Source organism: Arachis duranensis, chromosome 6, assembly GCF_000817695.3.
Source record: "Arachis duranensis cultivar V14167 chromosome 6, aradu.V14167.gnm2.J7QH, whole genome shotgun sequence".
NCBI lineage: Eukaryota > Viridiplantae > Streptophyta > Magnoliopsida > Fabales > Fabaceae > Arachis > Arachis duranensis.
In genome coordinates this window covers 109,525,910-109,546,931 of record NC_029777.3, presented here as the reverse complement: position 1 = coordinate 109,546,931, position 21,022 = coordinate 109,525,910, and the positions used below count along the sequence as shown (strand labels likewise).

General features: G+C 34.7%; 3 protein-coding genes across 3 annotated transcripts; 1 reads left to right on the top strand and 2 right to left on the bottom strand.

Moving 5' to 3' along the window:
* The first annotated feature begins 766 nt into the window (after window positions 1-766).
* LOC107495840 (succinate dehydrogenase subunit 5, mitochondrial) lies at window positions 767-3,076 on the top strand. Its single transcript, XM_016117039.3, has 4 exons — window positions 767-1,030; window positions 1,709-2,019; window positions 2,111-2,296; window positions 2,868-3,076. Exons 1-4 carry the CDS (start codon window positions 853-855, stop codon window positions 2,922-2,924), a joined length of 732 nt encoding a protein of 243 aa, XP_015972525.1. The 5' UTR covers window positions 767-852; the 3' UTR covers window positions 2,925-3,076.
* A 1,465-nt stretch (window positions 3,077-4,541) lies between these two features.
* Window positions 4,542-5,838, bottom strand: LOC107495876 (uncharacterized). Its single transcript, XM_016117087.3, has 2 exons — window positions 5,636-5,838; window positions 4,542-5,281 (listed from the first exon to the last, which is right to left on the bottom strand). The coding sequence occupies exons 1-2, from the start codon at window positions 5,813-5,815 to the stop codon at window positions 4,841-4,843; spliced, it is 621 nt and encodes a 206-aa protein (XP_015972573.1). The 5' UTR covers window positions 5,816-5,838; the 3' UTR covers window positions 4,542-4,840.
* A 3,888-nt stretch (window positions 5,839-9,726) lies between these two features.
* Window positions 9,727-13,920, bottom strand: LOC107495837 (uncharacterized). Its single transcript, XM_016117035.3, has 7 exons — window positions 13,150-13,920; window positions 12,585-12,673; window positions 12,344-12,503; window positions 11,296-11,391; window positions 11,030-11,152; window positions 10,538-10,800; window positions 9,727-10,239 (listed from the first exon to the last, which is right to left on the bottom strand). The coding sequence occupies exons 1-7, from the start codon at window positions 13,286-13,288 to the stop codon at window positions 10,129-10,131; spliced, it is 981 nt and encodes a 326-aa protein (XP_015972521.1). The 5' UTR covers window positions 13,289-13,920; the 3' UTR covers window positions 9,727-10,128.
* Window positions 13,921-21,022: the final 7,102 nt, after the last annotated feature.

Below are 21,022 nucleotides of genomic sequence, written 5' to 3'. Positions count from 1 at the left end.
AACAATTTTGGCCTCTGCAGAATCAATTTGATGCTGCAGCAACAATGGCATTTCACATGAAGAAGGGATTAGGGTTTACATATCTAGGACTAGTTTGACATAAATAGCGAAACATATCTTGTCATCAGCCATTCTGCACCAACCTGGCATGTTGATATGATACACTGGCGGTCACATAAGCAACATTCAACAGCGTCATTGACGGAGTTAACAAAGGGAGACGAAAGGACTAACGTTACCAATTTAAAATTTTTGGAGAACATTTTTGATTAATTTATTTTTTCTGGGACCAATTTGGAGATTGGGCCATTTTTTGGAGACTAATTTAACTATTTACTCTTATAATTATAAATTGATTGATTTTAAATATTGTCTTTCTAACCTTAGATATTTGAATTGATACATAATTTTATCTAATCGAATATTCATTATTTTAATTCATTTTATGTTAATTAATATATTTTACCTGCTGACAATAATTTAATGTATTTATAATATAAAATATTTTACACAATTATTAAATAATTTAGATAATTTTTTAAATAATAAATTTAAAACTTGATGATCTGATACTATATTTAAATTTGTATAAAAAACATTCTTACACAGTGGCACTAACTTCCCTAGACAGTGGTTACAAAAAAAAAAAAAAAGAAAGTTAGAGTGAGACAATTTAATTTTAATAGTTTGTTAACTATTAGTTATTACAATAGTTTAATTCGTCATTAGCGTCCTTAACCAAAAATTTCCTGAGAAACAAAACCGGGGCAAACAAAACTGAGAAAAAAGTTGCATCGAGCAGCTGCTGTTTCTTCTTTTCGTTCTTCCTTCTTCTGAGTTTGTTGCTAAAACATGCAGAAAATGGCGTCACTCAGATCACTGCTCCGATTACTCTCCTCCAGATCTCGCTGTCTCGCCGCTTCCACCAACCAACACCACCACAAGCTTCCTCCTCGCCACCTCAACCGTTTTCTGCGTCCAGCCCTTTTCAGCCTCTCTCCCTCTCGCAACCCTAATCGCATCTCTCAAGGTACACACTCGCGATTTCTTCTATATTTTTGGGTTAGGAGCTGTAATTTGTGCTAAAAAAGTCGATTTTGATCCGAAAACATTGTCAAAAAGTTAGATTTTTTTAATGATTAAATTAATGTGGAATTAGGGTTCCTTTGCGTGATTGGATTTTGTATTTGATTAAGTATTCAATTTATTGATGTGGACCCTGTAAAATATATATGTAGGTATTCAGTGAGCTTAAAGTTCATGTTTTAATTGACTTGGATGTGTAATACCCGAAATGAACTAATAATCCCTTGCTATTGCATATTGGACTTATATTGGGTTAGATTCCTTTTGAAATTTCTAGCTGAGTTTATGAAAGTTTTAATTATCATTCACTGACAAAGACACTCATCTAATAGTTTAAATTAGGATTGTTTGGTACTTTTCTGGCTGTCAATTTCAATGCATTGTGGGGTTGGTGTGTTTTTGTGACATGTTGAAGCTGAATAAAGCATTACCGTGATGCTACTATTTGAATTTCAATGGTTTACGTTGCAAAGATTGATGCTGCTGCTATAGAGTCAGATCAAAACTTCCAAATTCTAGATGTGTTAATTTGGAAAAGGAAGTTATTATCTTGTGCTCATTTTCGTTCTGGATGTGAGTCATACTTTTGTGGAGGCTACAAACTATGTTGATTTTGTTGCAGAATTTTGTGCTCCTCTCTCAATGGGCTTGGGAAGCTTGCGATTCTATAGCGAAGATGTGTCCCACACGCCTAACATTAAAGACCCTCAGCTTCACAATCTCTTGAAGGATTTGATGGCTGTAAGTTGGAGTGATCTTCCGGATTCTGTCATTGAAGATGCGAAGGCAGCTTTATCCAAAGATACAGATGACAAAGCTGGCAAGGATACTGTGACTAACGTGTTTCGGGCAGCTGAAGCTGTTGAGGAGTTTGGTGGGATCCTAACTACCTTAAAAATGGAACTGGATGACAGTGTTGGAATGAGTGGCGAGGTATTTTGATTTAGCTTTATTCACCTATAAGATGACATTACGTTCCTGTTCACCCTTCAAATTAATTTCATAATCTGGTTTCTTTCCATAGGATGTAAAGCCTTTGCCAGAGCATATGAAAAATGCTCTCATTACCATTTTCAATCGCTACTCAACCTATTTGGATTCCTTCGGGCCTGATGAGACCTATCTGCGGAAAAAGGTGGAGGCCGAGTTGGGCACAAAGATGATACACTTAAAAATGAGGTGCAGTGGCCTTGGTTCAGAGTGGGGAAAGGTATCATAGATTTCACTTGTTCCCTCTTATTTACCCAAACTATGTGATTGAATAAATCCTCCTCCATCTGTTGCGGGTCAAGGACTCCTTCCCCTTCTTCAAACTCCGATTCATATTTCAAGCATATTTAAGCTTTCAAAAGTCATTGTCCATGGTGGAGTATGGTGGCCAATGGGGGCAAGTTTCTAAACCCCCATGGCTGAATGAAAAATTCAGGTGAACTATGCAAAAAAGCTGCCACTTTCACTCTGGTATTTGCCATGATACCACCATTCGACAGCACAGCATCATTAGTGGTTTACGACAAGGAGACGCGAAATTTCCATCAGCACCCAATCAACAAACTATGATTTCAAATTTTGTGCGCATTTGCAAATTGCAACATTTACTCTAGTCTTTGGAATGTATGCAGATTTTGTTGATTATCCTTTCAGCTTGTTCATCCCTGTTCTCCGATCCTTCCTTGAATTATTTTCACAAAGTTTCCTAATTTGGTATTCTGCTATGTTGTAGTTGTTAATAACTGCAGTCATTTTCTATTATCTTTTCTAATCATGGTTCTCTCTTGCAGGTAACTGTTCTTGGAACCTCTGGACTTGCAGGTTCCTATGTTGAGCAAAGAGCATAGAAAGACATTTCAGAATCAATGTCATAGTTGTTTTTGTGTTGCAAATATCATGCTTCAGATGCCCGTACACCCTTTAATGTGTGTTTTCTCCTAATATTTTTGTTCTAAACGGATTGATGCTATGGAAAATAAGAGGGCTTACTTTTTGTTAACTTGATAAAATCCTTTTACATTATTTTCTTTCAGTTGTTCATTGTTTATATGCTTAGTTTTGTTATTCGTGCATACATGTTATACCTGCAAATACATGTAATAGAGGTGAACTTGGTCTTTTGGTAATAATATAATACATTATTGGCGATATGTAACAGAATATGGAAGCATCAACAATGTTTAATTGAATTGAGTCCGTTTTCATGAATGGGGAGATGTATTCAGCAGAAAAACCAGTGTTAGTTTATCTGTAACAAAGCCAAAACATATTGTTAAATTTTGGTACCCATTTTTGTCATTATGCCCGTTTATCACCATGGTTAAGAAGTCCTCATCCATTTGTTAATTGAGAATTTGAGATATACCATAGCTCTACTAATTAGTATTGTTTTCAGATGTTTATATTTCTATATCCAAGAAGAAAATGAACTGCCTTTGGTATGGGCCTATAGAGTATTGGTACTGAGACTCGATGACTGTTTTGTGTCTCGTAGCTCCAGACAATAGAGACATGGAAATTAAAATTTTTAGAGACGCAACTGAAATTTTAATAACATTTATTTTCAAAAACACCTTCATGTAACTTTTTAATATCCAACTCTATCCCTCCCCCAAAACAGAGGACAAAGTCACAAAACCAAGCTGGGCTGGGCAGGACAGTCGGCGAGCTCTCCTTCTCTAGCGGTGGCACAGTGGCAGGGCATCTTGGCGACAACGGCGGTGATAGCAATGAGGGTACTGTGATCTTTATTGACAACAAGAGGATAGTAAAGTGGCTAAATGCGGAGGAAAGTACTTCTTGGGAGCAATGGAACTAAGAAATAAAGCTTATGGAATAAAGCATTTCCTACAAAATATTGGGGTCAAGTATAGAAACCCTGAAGATTTTAAGGCAAGAAAGGAATGAGAGAGTGTGGCTATGACAAATAATAATTATTGAGTGAAATAGATCACATAAATATAAGTGCATGGCAATGAAAGTGGGATACATGAAGTGAGTCGGCAAAATTAGAATGATACGAGTGGTTAGCATGGTGAAATCATTTGGGAGAAAGTCAAAACAAGGCAAACATAACACTTGAGTACTCAACAAAAGACATGAAGAGATATATTCGTGTTTTGTCACATAATGTTACTCATTATTTGTTTGTTTGAGGATCTGTTATATTTTGGTTATTAGTTTCTATACGTTTTTAGTATGATGTATATTTTGTTTAATTCGAGTTATTCTTGTTGGCATCGCCGAGAGGATAATTCACAAATTAAATATTCTTTCTCCAACTTGGGTCGAATTCTATAACAATGATCTAAAAAAATTCAATTAACAAAATCAGTAGGTAGGAACACAGAATTTATTTACTTTATTGGTACTATATCATTAATCTTCTCATTGATACAATTGCTGAGATATAACAGTAATATGAAGTGCAAAATAAGCAGCATCTATATATACTTAGGAGTCAGTTTAAGACTGAAACTGAAAATAGTTGTCATTGATAACATAAAAATGGGGTTGAGAGGGTGTATGGACTGAGTTCTAGTTTGTTCTTATTATGCACTCTTATCATTGGATTTAATAACAAAGAAGTGTTGTCAACTAAGTATACAAGAAAGGTGAATACAAATAACATACCTCAACTGTTCTCGGATTTTGAACCCGTGACCTTAAAGTCTCAAAATACCAACTCTAACAACATAGAATCCAACAATTTTTATTGCTTATCACTCATCAGTCATCACTATCATGCTTCTAAATATGCTCTTCAAGTAGCATCCTTAGAACTTCTTTGTATTTTTCTTGACAACCATGATTCAGAAGGTGACTTAGGCAATGGTGGAAGCAACACAGCTTTCCGGCAGAGACCAAAAGGCCATCCCTCACAATGACAAAGCTCCCGAATAATCGAACGCTTCCAATACTCTGGCGGCGGAAACAACTCAACAGCTTCATTGATGCTTGAATTACATCTCGAGAGGTTTGTCTTCACAGAACAGAATGCTTCATCACTCACAGCAGCAGCATTGGAAGAAGAACAACATGAGAAGCAACTCTTAACAGAACAAAACTCTTCTCTTTGATCATCATGTTCTTCATTACCACCCTCTTTTTTTTCTTTTGTTGTTATAGTTTGTGTGACATATAAGCCTGGCTTGTGCTTCTGTTTCTCCATGGCTTGGCGCCTTCTAACCGCCATAACAACCACCTAAAGCACAGTATAACTAACTTTAAAAGCTTAACAATGAATTTCACATTCAAATTAAAAAGTTTGTTTGATCTAACAATAAAAAAACAGTTTATGTATTGATTGATAATTATTAAAACATGTTAAAGCTTAAAACTAAATGGAGATATAATACTTTTGTCCAAATCATTGTTTACATAACATTTATTAAACAAAAAAAACTATGGTTGAAATGTAATAATGATTATACCAAATATGTTGAAATGAATTCTAGTTTGCACAACCACCTTTCAAACTATGGTTTGTGGTATGCAAAAAAAACATGAAAATGAAACATCATGTTATAAGGATTGTGGTGAAGTGAAATATACATACTTGTTGTTCCTCTTCAAGATCAGTGATTGCTGGGAACTCCTCATCATCAAGGCTTGCAATGGAAAGCTTTCTACAAGAATTTTGGCAGTTGAAAGAAAACACTTCCTTTATGGTAGCTGCAAATATTTTGCATCTCTTTGTGTGGTGGTTTGGTGGATCTTCATGATAGAATACACCCATTCTAGAATTTCATTAATCAACTTGTCATACAAGAGAAGAATACATTATATATATGCTTTTTTAAGATAATTTCTTTTTACTCCTCTAATCTTTACATCATATGTATTTTGATCTCTAAAACTTAAAAGTATTACAAATTAGCCCCTACACTTTTTGAAATATGCAGACTAACACAATAAAGTTGCATAATTTTAAAATTGTAAGTGGAAAATTTGCACTAACATCACGGAAGTATAATGAATTTATTTGAGGTAGTTTGCACATTTTAGATAATTCAAGTTGTTGATGAAAATTCAAGGGGGTTAAAATGCAATTATTGATAAAACCACAAATATTCTTCTACTGAAAGAAATTCTAATTAAGTATTATTGAAATTTTTATAGACAATATGACTATTCTAAAACTTAGTTCTTTGTAATTAAGGCTTAATTTTCAAATTGATCTTTTAGAAAGAAGTACTTGTCAATCTAACTAATCGAATATTGATTTAAGACTTAAATTCTAATTAACTTTTGCAATTTATGTACTTTCCTAACCTTAGGACACCCTAACATGATTTGCATGCATAAAGTTAAAAATGTAAATCGTCGTAAGATGTGACGATTTACATTTAAATCCTAACTCACACAACCTTAGTATGATTTATATAATATAAGAAACGACATTTGTGTAATTAATTTTGTTTCAGCTGAATCAAGTAATTTATTTGTTTTTAATTTATTTAGAAAAAAAAAACCCTATTACTAATTAATGAACACCAATAATTCAGTGTATGTACGTTTCATTGGTCCTGAAATGGAGCTGCTTTATTATTGATAGTGGCCTTGCAACTTACTGAAGCCACTAAGCCTTCCGTTCTTGAAGGTAAAGGCAAGTTATCAATGGCCTAGAAGACATTTTTAAATGAATGGAAACAAAATTCTCTTTGTAATTCAAATGCTTGTTTGACTGCTATATAATAAGCACAGTAATTTAATTTACCTTTAATTACCATGAATAGCCTTCATAGATTTGTTAATTTAATTGTGTTAGTGCTTATTCAGAGATGAACTTAAAGCTAAAGTGATAAGGTTAATAGGACATGCCACCAAATTGATACTGCTATCAGATAAATTTGCTTTGATTGGTCAATAATGTCTATGTCCCCCAATTGAAAAAGTAATCCAAAAATTGACAAAAGCTTTGGTACATTATTTGAGCTAAGTGGCCTTATTGCATCCACTTAAAATTGACTAGCATGACATAAAAGGTGGATTCTATATACCCCTAGGCCCTATGTATGAATAATTTGATTCATTGATAAGACTGTTACCCTTCCATGGCTCAACATGTTTTGCCAATGCCTATTCCTCACTTTATGGTTTATGCTATCAAAGAGTTGGCACATTTCATAAATCACAGATCTTATACTTTATAATTTTTTTTTTTTGGTTTTCCTCTGCCAGCACTTGTTTAAGCAAACGAGTGAGTAAACAAATCGATCAACTCAAATTAGTTTTGATATAAAGATATTTAGTTAATAAGTAATTTCTTAAATAATTTTTAAGTGGTTTTTGAGTTTTAAAATTTGTGTCGAATTTTAATAAAATTATCGAAACTAAAAAAAACCTATATTTTTTTTCTTTTGAATAGAGAAAAACCATTCATTATTTATATATATCTTCTTTTCAAAAATAGTTTTCCTTTTTTCTTTTTCCCATATAGTTGTCTGCTACCTAACATTAGTTATTCTCCAAAATTTGTTAGGATGATTAATAACAAAGAATAAAAATGAACAAGAAAAATAATAAGAAGAATCACATTTCATTTATTCAAATGATCAAAATAAGATGAAATCCAAGGAGATTTGGCTAACCTTTATTTCCTATGGCATAAATGTTTGCTCCCCCATTACTAAACATTATGATTGTAATGGGGTTGGATAATAGCTTAAATAAGTCTTATACTAGTATCTAATCAGATGTGAAAATAATTTTTGCTTAGAATTGTAATGATTATAAAAGTTAGTTATATTTGTGTGTGTTTGAGTAGGCATGTTAGTTCTATTGAATGATGACTTAGTTTGTTCTAATTGTTTTACAATGTCATTTCTATTAGGTTTTTATTGATTTACTTTTGAAATTGCAAAGCTAAAAATATTGGAGCATGAGCTTGATGATGTGAAAGAATGAGAACAAGATCTTTCATTAATCAAAGCAACTGTAATGAAGAAGCTAGATTTCAATGGTGCTGCTTGTTTTACACAAAGGCATAATAACAAACACCTTAGCTTCAATTTCATGTAAGATTTCAAATTTACAACAATGATTGCTAGAGTCTCATGTCACTTTGAATTAGAATTAGAATTAGATTTAGATTTAGATCTTTGATTCTGAATCTGCTGGGATGTGAGAGAGATCAAAGACTGAAGTTTTGTCACCGCCGCTGTCTTTTCCGGCGGGCACTTCGATAGAGATACCTTCAGAGATCCGAGCGCCTCTTCAATCTTACCTGCTGCCAAGGCTGCGCATCCGGCCTTATATGCCTCATCCGCCACGCGTTCGTCGTATCCGCCGCCGTCTGCGGCAGCGGAGGAGGAGGCGGAGTCGAGGGTAGCGGTGGCGCGTGTGTATTCGAGAGTGGAGATTGCGGAGTCGATCTCCACCATGAGAGCCTCCGGCGTGGCGGCAATGATCCTGACGCCATCGAAGACGCTCCAGCGAACCTTATTGGATTCTCCGAAACCCGAACCCATGACAAGTTCCTTCTTTTCTTTCTAATTCGTTTGCGTAATTGGAATCGGTGAATCGCAGAATTGGAATTCCTATTCCAAAGTGATGAATGGGTTGTGTTACATTTTCTAGATTATTACAGTTTTGGAAATTTTGTTAAACAAAAAAAAGTGGGAAACGTGGTTGGTTAGGTTTACCTACTGGTTACCATGCTTTAGCTTCTTCTTTCTAGTTTTGGGAAGAATGGAACATTTTGTGAAAAAATAAATGAAAAATAAATTAATTTGATAACTGTTACATAATTTAATTAAATTTATCAAACGAAAAGTATAGATAGACAATGAGAATACTAAACAATGTGAACAATGAATATGTCGGATGTTCAATTCAATAGATATGCAGATGATTATGTTTATTATTTCTAATTGGATGATTATTTCTTTTGATTCGATTTACTCATGCACAGTTAAGGTGGAGTATTTTTTTACTTTATTGAGTCAATTCTAGAACCCATTGTTCATTTGTTTACAAAAGTCATTATCTTCCTAACAAAACCGCAGGAGAGGATCCTCTTCAGTGAAAAAAAACTAGATGGTATCCAATGTTTAATCTCTCCTATTTATTTTTAGTCTCACTTATAAAATTAAAGATAAGAGATCACATTTTATTCTCTCAAATGTTCAAAAAAATGAAAAGAATCCATTTCCATTCTCCACTATCAATTTCACTTTACATACTAAACCAATTATTATGAACTTACTAATTCGGTTCAAGTTTTATAGTTATCTTTTCATTCTAAGGCGCATTTTTAAGTTCACAAATATAAAAGTGGATCACAGAGAGAGAGAGAGAGAGAGAGAGAGAAAGAAAAAAAAATTTCACCAAAGTTACTAAGACACCCTTAGTAGTAAAATTCTAATGCCCGAAGCAGGATGCAAGGAGATACTTAACATTGCTAGACTCAATTGTCCAAGTATTTGACAATGTTAACTAGAAAAATACAAGCAGCACCACAATTAACTACACACTCCTTATTAATATTATCAACTAAAAAACAAATACTTCAAAGTGCATTTATGAATTGGAGTTTGGTAGGGGAATAGATGAAATGAATGGAAAAGAGTGAGAAGAGTTAAAAAGCTTTCACTTTACACTTCAAGCCTTTCTTGGCCCCTTCAAATCAAAACTCACAGACACAGATAAATGAATTGGACCATCAATATTACCAATTGCAGGAATTATATTTGAGTGGGATGAATATAAATCCCACAGATAAATGAATGATAATACCAGATACATTGATCACAACAAAAACAACTTCCTTCTCATCTATTTAACTCACATTGCCTCGGTGATTAGAACTCACTTTAACCAAAACCTTAGTCCTAATTCCTAAATCACTATTAGGGGAAAACCCTCTCTTCCTCTGAAATTTTCTTTCTAACTGTAAAAATAAGGGGCAAAAATATGTTGGCCAACACCATACTATGATCCTCAAAGCATTGCAAAGGCTTTCCTAAGCTAGCTTTTATGTGCCTGTAAGTCTAGAAAGTAGCTCTGGACCACAGTTGATTTTGTCACATTTGGCGTCAGCTATTTGGCTCATGCGCTAACAACTCCAGAGGCCCACGGAACAATCACGGGTGCAGACGGATGCGAATTTCGATACCATTCCGGATACCTATCTTTAAAGTTCAGCTTCGGTTTCTCAGCCTGGATTCAGAATATCATGCAGGTATAAATTAGTCAGCAGAGAAGAACAACTACAGCAATAAATGGGAACTTTTAAGACCAGACATTGTTTCATATTTCAACAGCATGATTATCAAATTCTCGAGTTAACTAGTAAACTTTTCTGGGTACAAGTTTAGGTCCTCAGATAAAATTAACAAGTTTACAAGTTTTAGTTCCCCTAAGTTCCACAAATTTACGCGAACTCTTTTGAGTTTGATTACCATGTTCAAGAGCAATTTGTCAATCCAGAATATGTAAGTATCAAAGGCTAACTTACAAATTTCAGCCAGCATTCCTGATGTTTGTGCTGATAAATATCCGGAGAATGACACCCAAACTCTGATGGACAATAAACCCAAATGTTGCATTTCTTTTCGCCTTCTTTGGCGTTTTTAGCCTGGTCCAAGCAAGCTTGACAGCAATCGGCTGCACTATCTTGGGGGTGAGTAAGACCCCATCGAACTGCATCGCCACCATAATCTGTGTGAAGTTCCGCATTGCACACGGGTGGAAGGGGCCTACCCGGAAGAACTTCTTCGTCTGTGGATTGTCACATGCAAAAATTTGTTTTAGCACAGAAAGAAAAGATACATGCATATTTCAAGATTCTGTGACACCTTGCATGTTAATTTGTTAATTGATCCCAGAGAAATCAAATGACAACTTAAATGACATCGAGTAAACCACAAATGACAACTTTATTCATTGTTTTGTTAGAGAATATATTGGAGGTTGACTCAGAAAAATAGTCTAAAGAACATGATATTACCAAACTCCTCGGCACCATTTGGTTTGTCATCATGTTCCTCATTTGCAACTTGAACAGGTATCCAAAGGCCAATTTCTTCGGAAAGCGTATCCCAACCAGAATCCAAAGCTCTTGCTAGTATGCCTACGAAGTTCAAATAGATATTTTGTAAAATACTGAAGTGTCAAAGATTTGTGTGAGCATTCATTACCAATGTGCAGAAGACAAGAACGTGTCTCATAAATGTAGGAAATGTCACAGAAAATCAATTGCCCATACGGCCATACCTGCCTCTTCAAAATTGATGCTTGAGCTCGAAGTCCCTCTAACAAGGGCCAACTTAATCTCATTCAATCTTTCCTTGCGCCAGTTTTCTACTGCTTCTGTATTGGATGAGTTTATGTTAAAGATAATTTTGCAATAAAATATCATCCAAATACTACCAATTTAGCATTTACATAACCAAATAAAAATTTGTGTCAGAAAAAAGAATGACTTATTGCTCATATAAGAAGGGAGCTCAATTTCCCATTCTCAAGATAAATATCCCCAACACTTTCAGAAGCAACAAAGGAGGAAACTTTCTAACAAAAAAATTTTGGCAGTGTGACTGATATTTTATACACAGTAGTTGGATAAAAAGATTCACATACAAATAAATGAAGCCTTTTCTTGAGATGTAGAGCTGAATATATCTTTCAGATGAAGTTGTTGTGTCCTATCATAAACCCTCTCAACATTTATTAATCCATCACCAATCTAAAACTCCGGTATCAACTAAAACATGAAACTATTGAATAATTTCCCTCTAATAAATCAATCAGTGTGCATTTCAAACAGTCAACCTCAGGTACATGCACATCCATGATCCATTGCTTATAACACGAAAGTATATTATTATCATTAAAAACTCTAAACTATCTCAAACTATATGTGGAAGTTTGTGGTAGCTCAATAATCCACTGTCTACTTTTACGTAGGCTTCCCTATATCACTATTCAATTTAATTTAGAATACTCCTCAATTATGTCAATCACTACATCAAGAATGGTAAACCATTTTTTCTGTAAACATTATAAGGATGATCACATGTTTCAAAAATTTGAAAGTTCTGAAAATATGTCAATCAAGTAATAAAACAACTGTATCAATGTCACCAAAATAGTTGATAAACTAAACTTGACAATAAGCATAGCAGAACCATGCGCTTCCACTCCTACAGATGATATTATTAGCTCAACCATAATTTGTAGAATGTTACTAATACACAAAGTGCCTACCAATGTTTCATCATAGATGGAATTGTATATGCTAGCACAATTTAAAAGCACTCACGTCGTTCCTTATCAATGCCGAGGGAATCGGAACTGTTTGTTCTATTACTATTCAAGCTCCTTAGTCTCTGCAGGACCTCATCAACTATTTTCCGTTTCAAATGCTGAGGCAACTCAACTGCCACGGTTTCACTCGAAAACTCCCCTTCAAATTTCTTCACCTACTTGCAAAACAATTGAATTTACTTTAGCTTCTGAAAAAAATGTTGCTGAAGCTAGGTAGAATAGAAAACAGTTCTTACCCATTTTACTAACTCCACTGGTTTGTGCGCCTTGCGGATTTGCTCTGATTCTTCCATTTTCTGAATCTGATCTGGTTTATACAACACAGCTGAAAAAAAGGGGGCTTACAATACTGAAAAAAATAAAGTTCTGGTTTCTAACTATTCATTACAATACCCGTGTTATTCATTTGGCTCAAATTTAACACAAACCATTAAGCAGTGACCTATATACTCCACAACTGAAAGCACAATAGAAACCAAAACAAATAAAAAAAAGGGGCTTCAAAAAATTGATATGGTCAGTCTAGAACTACTCATTGCTATACTATTTATGTCTTCTGGTTTAAAAAAGCAGTACCCTGCTCCATAGCTTAAAACAGTAGAAACCAAATCAAATAAAAAAAGATTTATAAAAAATAATCAATGTCTTTAGTCTAAAACTACTCAAAGCAATACCCTTTCTGTTTTTGGTCCAAAAACATACTAAAAAACACAATGCATACACTTTCCTATTGTTTCCTTTTTTGTTGTTAGTAGAGGAAACAAAAATAAGATATAGTGAGAGATTGAAAATTGACTTAACTGTTCCTTCCAACGCTACCGGAGTAGATATAGATAGAAGCATAGAGAGAGCGAAGACAGAAGAGTGCAACGGCAATGTTGAAGAAGCAAATAAATAGGGTGATCTTCTTGTAAGAACAAACCCATTTCCCTCTTGCCATGTCACACCCTCTTCCACCTTCTTATTCTTCTTCTTTTCTTCCTTTTTAATCCTCATCCCACCATTGCCCACAACAAAAAGTTTCCAACTTTGCCAAAAAGGGAGAAATTTTGAACCTGGGTTTTGAAGATTTTTTCCTGGGCACCCCCCAAATAGATCCAAAGCTCAACGCTTGTTCCTTTGAAAATAAAAAATAAAATAAAAATCCCGAAAAGCGTTAACAAGTTACGTTCTTTCTGCTTCACAGTTTTGGATTTGCTTTGTGTGTTGGGTTTCAGTATTGAGTTTTGGAGGTGACACATGGAAGCTATGTGGGGCTATTATATTCTGTGCTAATGTGCGCCTTGTTCTTCATTGTGGGTTGTGTAAGTTGGTGGGAATTAAGATGGATCGCGTAAATCCTAATAATTTCGGTGGTTTATAGCCATAATTGATGGTGGACCTCTCTCGGTCTTTGCTAAAATGCGCTTCTTTCTGATTAGGCCAGCTATGGCTTCTGTTGTTGTTCTTATCTGTTGATATTGCAGTGTTGCTGATAAATGCTAACGTGCACCGGTTTTTTTGTTTCAGAAGGGAATCAAACTTTCCTTTTGCTTTTTCCATGGGTAAGACATGTTGTAATTAGTATGGAAACTTGCTTTTCTTTCTTTCACAGGGTTCAAAGTATGAACTTATTAGAGCTGTAATTTTTTTTTTTTTTTTACCATAGAGAGACTCGAACCATAACATATAAACGAATATGGAGAAACTATGTCATTTGAACTATAACTCGATGGCTATTAAAGCTTTAATTAATTTGATTCAAGTTGGATCAAATTATGATAAAAAAAAAAAGTATTAGTTTGTCTTTATCAAGCAAGCTGCTTCATTTATTAGGTTTGGAATATCAACATTTTATCCTAAATTTTTTATACTAAAATTATTCATTAAAATATTAAAAATAAATTTAATTTTATTAATTTTGATAATTAATTTTACTATATAGACAATATTTTCTTTATAAATTCTTGTCTTTTTCTTGTATTTAAAAACTCAATACAACATAAAAAAATTATTTTTTCTTTTTTTCTCATGAATTTTTTTGTTTTTTTATACAAGTAAAAATCAAATAGGTTAATATATTAAAAATGTGTTTTCTAATTATCAAGGTGATTAAATAATAAATTTGGACTTCAGTAATCAATAAAAAAATTAAATTCACAAAATTATTTTTTTATTTTAGTGTTATCAACTCAGCTTGATTTAGTTATTGTAGTTGAAAATCTAATCTCTTGATCACCTTGTCCATATCAAACAATCAATTAGATATGTTTACATTGATTTATTATTGAAATTTAGCATAATTCTAAAAAACGAATCGAATCGACTAATTTGACCGGATCAATTTTAAATTAGTCTTTTAATCGATTGATTGATGAAGAAAATCGTTTGATAAAAAAAATAAAACATCGATCGAACTAACAATTAACTGGTGAACTGCTGAAAATGATCTATTTTTAAAGGATTATGAGTTCAACCTAAACTACCAAAACAATACCATTTTAAATAAAAAAAAATCAGAAAGAGACTTGAATTTGGTATTTTATTTTTAAGTTCAATTTAGTTTAAGGGTTTTTTAAAGATTAAGTAATAAATGATGTTTGATTTTTATATTTATGTGGGTGAGAGGTGGGAATTTTTTATTTTTAATATTGGAGTAGTAATGGTATTTTTTAAAAATGTAGATTGTTGGGGGTGTTATTCTCAAATGTGGAGCCATTTAATTAGAGAAGTAGAAATTGGACCGTCCGATTTATTAGAGGTACAGAAATCGGACCGTCCGATTTGTATTAAAAAGAATTTTAAAAAATTGAGGTATAGAAAGCGAACCCTCCAATTTGTGTACTTTTCACAATTTTAAAAAATATCAAAAATTATAATATTAAAATATATCACTTCTTTTACTTCCATAACAAAAAAAATAGGTTATAGGTGAATTGCTCTTAATTTATAAAAAATGGCAATTCACTTTTTTCATGTAGATATAAGAGAAACTATAATCTTTTTGAACAAATTTTTTCAAATAAAAAGAACCAATTAAAATGTTAAAGTCTAAGGTAGCGTTTGGTGGAGAGACAGAGACGGAAAGACTGATACTGAGAGACAGAGACTAAGAGACAGGGATTGAAATAAATCTCAGTATTCTGTTTGGTGTAAAATGAGAGACAGGAATTGAAACAAGAATGAAACTCTAATTTAATTTGCACAAAGGGTGAAATTGGAATTAATTAATTGAAATGAAAGTATTTTAGGTATAAAATGTTATTAAATTTTCAGTTTCTATCTCTAAAAATTTCAGTCCCCTGTGTCCCTACTTTTTGAAGGTACTGAAATACTAAAATTTTAGAGACAGAGACAAAAATTTTAGTACCAGTCTCTGAACTAACAAACACAATACTGAGTCTCAGTCTCTTAGTCTCTGTCTCAGTACCTTAAAACAAACGCTACCTAAGTGACATTATTCATGTGACATATAATCAACATCTTCATTCTAAGTGCATTAAAAGAGGAACTTACTGCATTAAGATGATCCTCGATTTACTAACAGAGATATTAAAGCCTTTGAAAGTTTTATATAAACTATAGTATTATGCCTTCATATCCTAATGGTGAGTGAAAACAATAAAATTTGTTTCTTTCAATAAAATATATGTTATTAAATGTTAATTTTAATTTTTTATTCTATTTTATTAAATAAATCATGTAAGACTCAGAATTTTAAAAAATTTTATTATGAATTGATTTTAAATTTATTTATTTATTAAAAAATTTATTTTTAAAATTATATTATCTTATATTTGAAATTAGAATATTTGACTAAAAATTAATTAATAAATTAATAATTAAATAATATTTTTTAAAAATAAATTTAAAAATTAAATTAAATTTTAAATTAATCAATATATTTAAATTTTATTAAAATTACTAAACTCTAATTTTAACCCTAAATTTTTAAATAGAAAATTCTAATTTCCAAATTAAAAATCTTAATTTTACCTTAACCCCTACCGCCACTCACTTACCCTTTTTCCCTTCTAAAACGCAACACACATGCACAAGAAAAAACACACACATGGAAAAAAGAAAGAAAGGGGAGAAGGGAGCGGGGAGAAAGAAAGAAGAGGGAAGGGGGACGCGTGAGGGAGGGAGTTCACAGAAGAGAAGAAGAGCGCGCCTGCTAGGAAGGGGCTGTTGCCTCGCCGCCACCATGCTCTGCCCTGTCTTGCGTCGTCGTCGAACCCGTCAAACCGTGTCGCCGTCGTTCATCCTCATCACTACCAGTTGTGCCGTCACAGAGGAGAGATGCGCCGAGAAGAGAGGAAGACGCGAGCCACACCGTCGCTGAGCTTGTTGCCGTCCACCATTACCGCCAGGAGAAGACACGCGAGGGAGGAGCGAGTCGCGCGGAGGAGAAGACCTGTGTTGCCGTCAAGCTGCTGGAGGCTGCGCCGCCATGCTCCTGGCTGTCGGAGAGCATCACTAACGTCGCCGTTCCTCTCCCGCCACTGTTGATGGGGAGTTGAGCCGTGTCTCCATCGCCAAAGTCACTGCTGAGCTGTTGCTGTCCGGTTCAGTTGTTCCTCAGTTACGGTAAGCATCTTTGTTCCAAAATCCTTGAAAATCAATATTCTGTTATGTTTGGTTAGACACTCTGAGATTTTGGTAACGTAAGATTGGGTTATGGTTGTTGCATGTAGCTTTTAGAGTTCCTATTACTGCTACAAGAGTAGTTTGGGGTTGTAGTTGCGGCTGCCACTAATTGCGGGTCGAGAAAAAAGAGTTTCTTTGACTATGGGTTCAACTATTCAAGAATTGTTACAAGTTGATATTAATACAAAAAATATAGTTTTGTGATTTTGCAAGTCTTACGGACTGAATTGAGTTGCTCTGGATGATTATTGTTAGAAACATGAGACTAAGCTGAAGAAAGTGTTTTGTGTATTATTCAGTATGATGAAAAGTACAATATACAAGGAGTATATATAGGTACTGGAAGAATCAAAGTAATAAAAGTATAGAATCCTACAATTAATATACAGATATGCTATATTGTTGGGAATAATACATCATTCCCCATTGAGAAAATACCTTTCACAGAGAAATAAAATAGACACAATCACAACACAAGAATTTAACGTGGAAACTCCAATTATTGGAGAAAAAACCACGGCCGTTTGTCAAATGACAACCAGAGAATATCATTATGTGAAAATTGTTACAACACATAGACTTCTTTCTCTCTAACACCGGCACCCCAGTACACCCACACTCTCAAAGCAAATATTTAACTACACCTCACAACACTCTCTAATCAAAAGGTATAGAGGAAAAGAAAAGTCAGATACAAGCTTTAAGTGTTTTCGACTGGTGCAAAAAATATGGAGAACTTAGCCTTATATTTATAGCCTAGGCCACCCACTCTATTTGCTATCCTAAGCAATGTGGGACTAATTCAACCAAATTCTAACAATCTCCACCACCTTGATTGAAATAGTCACACATCTTCAGCTTCCATAGTCAACACCGACAATTCTTTGCTGCCATTGTCTATACCGACAATCATAGTTCAGAGAACTATCATACTCCACCATGAAAGTATACTCACTTGGAATTAGACCACTCCAAGTATTTCGCCTTGGTACAGATCGAAACCTTGCTGAAAATTCATGGTGCAACTTCTAAATTGACTTTTATTGGAAGTTCTTCAGCCATCGACATAACTCCGCCATACACCTTGCATCTCAACGCCAACCAATGCCCGTGTGCAATTGTGGACCCGATTGCCACAACTTATCCTTATCCATGGCAGTGCGGTAATACCATGAGGATACTTCTTGTCTTCTACGCCTTGTGCAAACCTGATTGTATCAACACATCCTTGACTTGTATTTGCCACAAGCCAAAATTGATTCTTCTATCAAATTTCTCTATTCAAGATTCACAGCACTTGAATATCCTGACATTGTTGCAACCATATACTGGAATAATATAACTCAACTATAGACCATGCACTATGAAGGGTCCCCAGGAAAGAGAGGTGGGTCACAATGGACACACTTAAATACCAGGTCTTTCCTTAGCTAGAACCTTTCCAAACTGCACTCTCATAGTGTCACACTGCCTTCCAGCAACAACAATAGCAACCAAAGATCAACCTCAAGCTACAAGACAAAATTCTTTTCTGATGTGGAATGTCAGACTAGGCTACAACCACAGAGCATACTAAGAATAAATCCCACCGAACCGAAGCTCTAATACCACATGTTGGGAATAATACACCATTCCCCCTTGAAAAAATATCTTTCACAGAGAAATAAAATAGACACAATCACAACACAAGAATTTAACGTGGAAACTCCAATTACTGGAGAAAAAACCACGGCCATTGTCAAATGACAACCAGAGAATATCACTATGTGAAAATTGTTACAACACATAGACTTCTTTCTCTCTAACACCGACACCCCAGTACACCCACACTCTCAAAGCAAATATTTAACTACACCTCACAACACTCTCTAATCAAAAGGTATAGAGGAAAAGAAAAGTCAGATACAAGCTTTAAGTGTTTTCGACTGGTGCAAAAACAAATGGAGAACTTAGTCTCATATTTATAGCCTAGGCCACCCACTCTATTTGCTATCCTAAGCAATGTGGGACAAATTCAACCAAATTCTAACATATATAAATATAAACGATACTAACTGATCTAAATTGATTCTAATGATTCTCTAACATCTCTCCTCAAACTCAAGTGGGAGCTAAAGATACCATCTTGAGTTTGGATAACAAAGTCCGGAAATGAGTCGAGTGATGAGCTTTTGTGAAGATATCAGCAGTCTGATCCAGTGTTCCAACAGCAATGAGACGAATAGCATCAATAAGGATACGTTGCCGAACAAAGTGACAATCAATCTCAATGTGTTTGGTGCGTTCATGAAACACATCATTATGGGCAATCTGAATAGCACTGTGGTTGTCACAAAAACATCAGTAGGGGACGACTGAAGAGCACCAAAATCTTCGAGAAGCCAACGAATTGAGACAACCTCAGCAGTGGTGTCAGCGAGAGCACAGTACTCAGCTTCTGTGCTTGATCGAGTAGTGAACGTTTGCTTTTTAGTACGCCAAGAAATAAACAGTAACCAGTAGTAGAACGATGATCAGTGGGATCACCAGCCCAATCAGCATCGGAGTATGCCTGAAGGGACAAAGAGGAATGGGCAGAAAAACAAAGGTCATGAAATAGGGTGCCTTTGATGTAGCGAAGAATGCGAAGAACTGTCGCACAGTGAGTAGTACGAGGAGCTGACAAGAACTGGCTAAATACATGAATTGGATAGGTGATGTCTGGTCGGGTGACAGTTACGTAGACGAGTCCTCCAACTAGCTGTCGATAAAGAGTAGGATTATCCAATATAGTGCCATCCATAGGAGTAAATCGAACATTAGGCTCAAGAGGAGTAGACTCAGTGCGACTATCTGTAATTTCAGCTCGAGCAAGAATACCTGAAGCATATTTAACTTGAGAGAAATAGATGTGATGCGTGAGCATCTTTCCTATCTTTTCCTAATGAATTTGTATTTAATTTGTTGAATTTAATCAAGAATTAATTGTCTTTTAGCCACTATGAATGATACTTTGAGTCGTATGTAATTATGTTTATTTTAGGTAGCATTCGGTTGGATTTGATGGAGTTTCCGCAGAAAAAAGAGAAGAAGGCGAATGATGCTGTCAACCCTGACCTCTATGCACTCAAACCTAAATAACTCGAGTTACAAAGGTCCAATGAATGTGATTTTAGTGGCGTTGGAAAGCTAACTTCCAGAACTTTCCAACGATGTATAATAGTCCATACTTCTTTTCCACCAAATCAGCAAGGTGGCGCCTAACTTGAGATTTCTCAAGTTAGGAGCCAAGATCAATTAACTTCACTCACCCAAGGCAGCCATGGTGGCGCCTAACTTGAGAATTCTCAAGTTAGGCGCCAGGATGAAAGAGAGGCATCCAAGGAGTTATGCCAAGGCTACGCTTAACTTGATATTTCTCAAGTTAGGCGCAATGCACAACAACAACACGCAACCTTGGTGTGAGTCACTCAAGTTAGGCGCAAACTATCTTCAAGTAAGGCGCAACACTCAACACTCCACGCCAAGACACGCTGCCCACTTCAAGTAAGACGCAGCCTTTGCCAAGTTAGGCGCAAGTTCTTCAACTATCAAGTGGTCCCAGTGTCCAACTTAAGGATATTCAAAGATTTATTTAGATTTCCGATTAAACCGTATTGTAATTAAAAATAGGAAAAGATATTATTTAATTTTAGGAAATATAATTTATATTAATTAGGATTGGATATAAAAGGGAAAAAGAATTATCCCTTTGGGCTCTTCTCCTCTCTTCTACCCCGTTCCGCACTTTACAGTTTTTCAGAATCCTAGTTTTGTCTCTAAACCATGAGCAACTAAATCTTCACTGTTAAGGTTAGGAGCTCCATCTATTGTATGGATTGATACTATTACTCTAATTGAATTCTTGTATAACTTGGAAAAACTCTTTACTTGAACAACAGCTTGAAACAATTTCTCCTAAACTTCTAATTATCTGGACTTAACGGAATACGTGACATATAATCCTCTTATATTTGGGTAATTAGGGTTTTCTGTAGCATATAAACTAGAATTGAACTTAATCCTC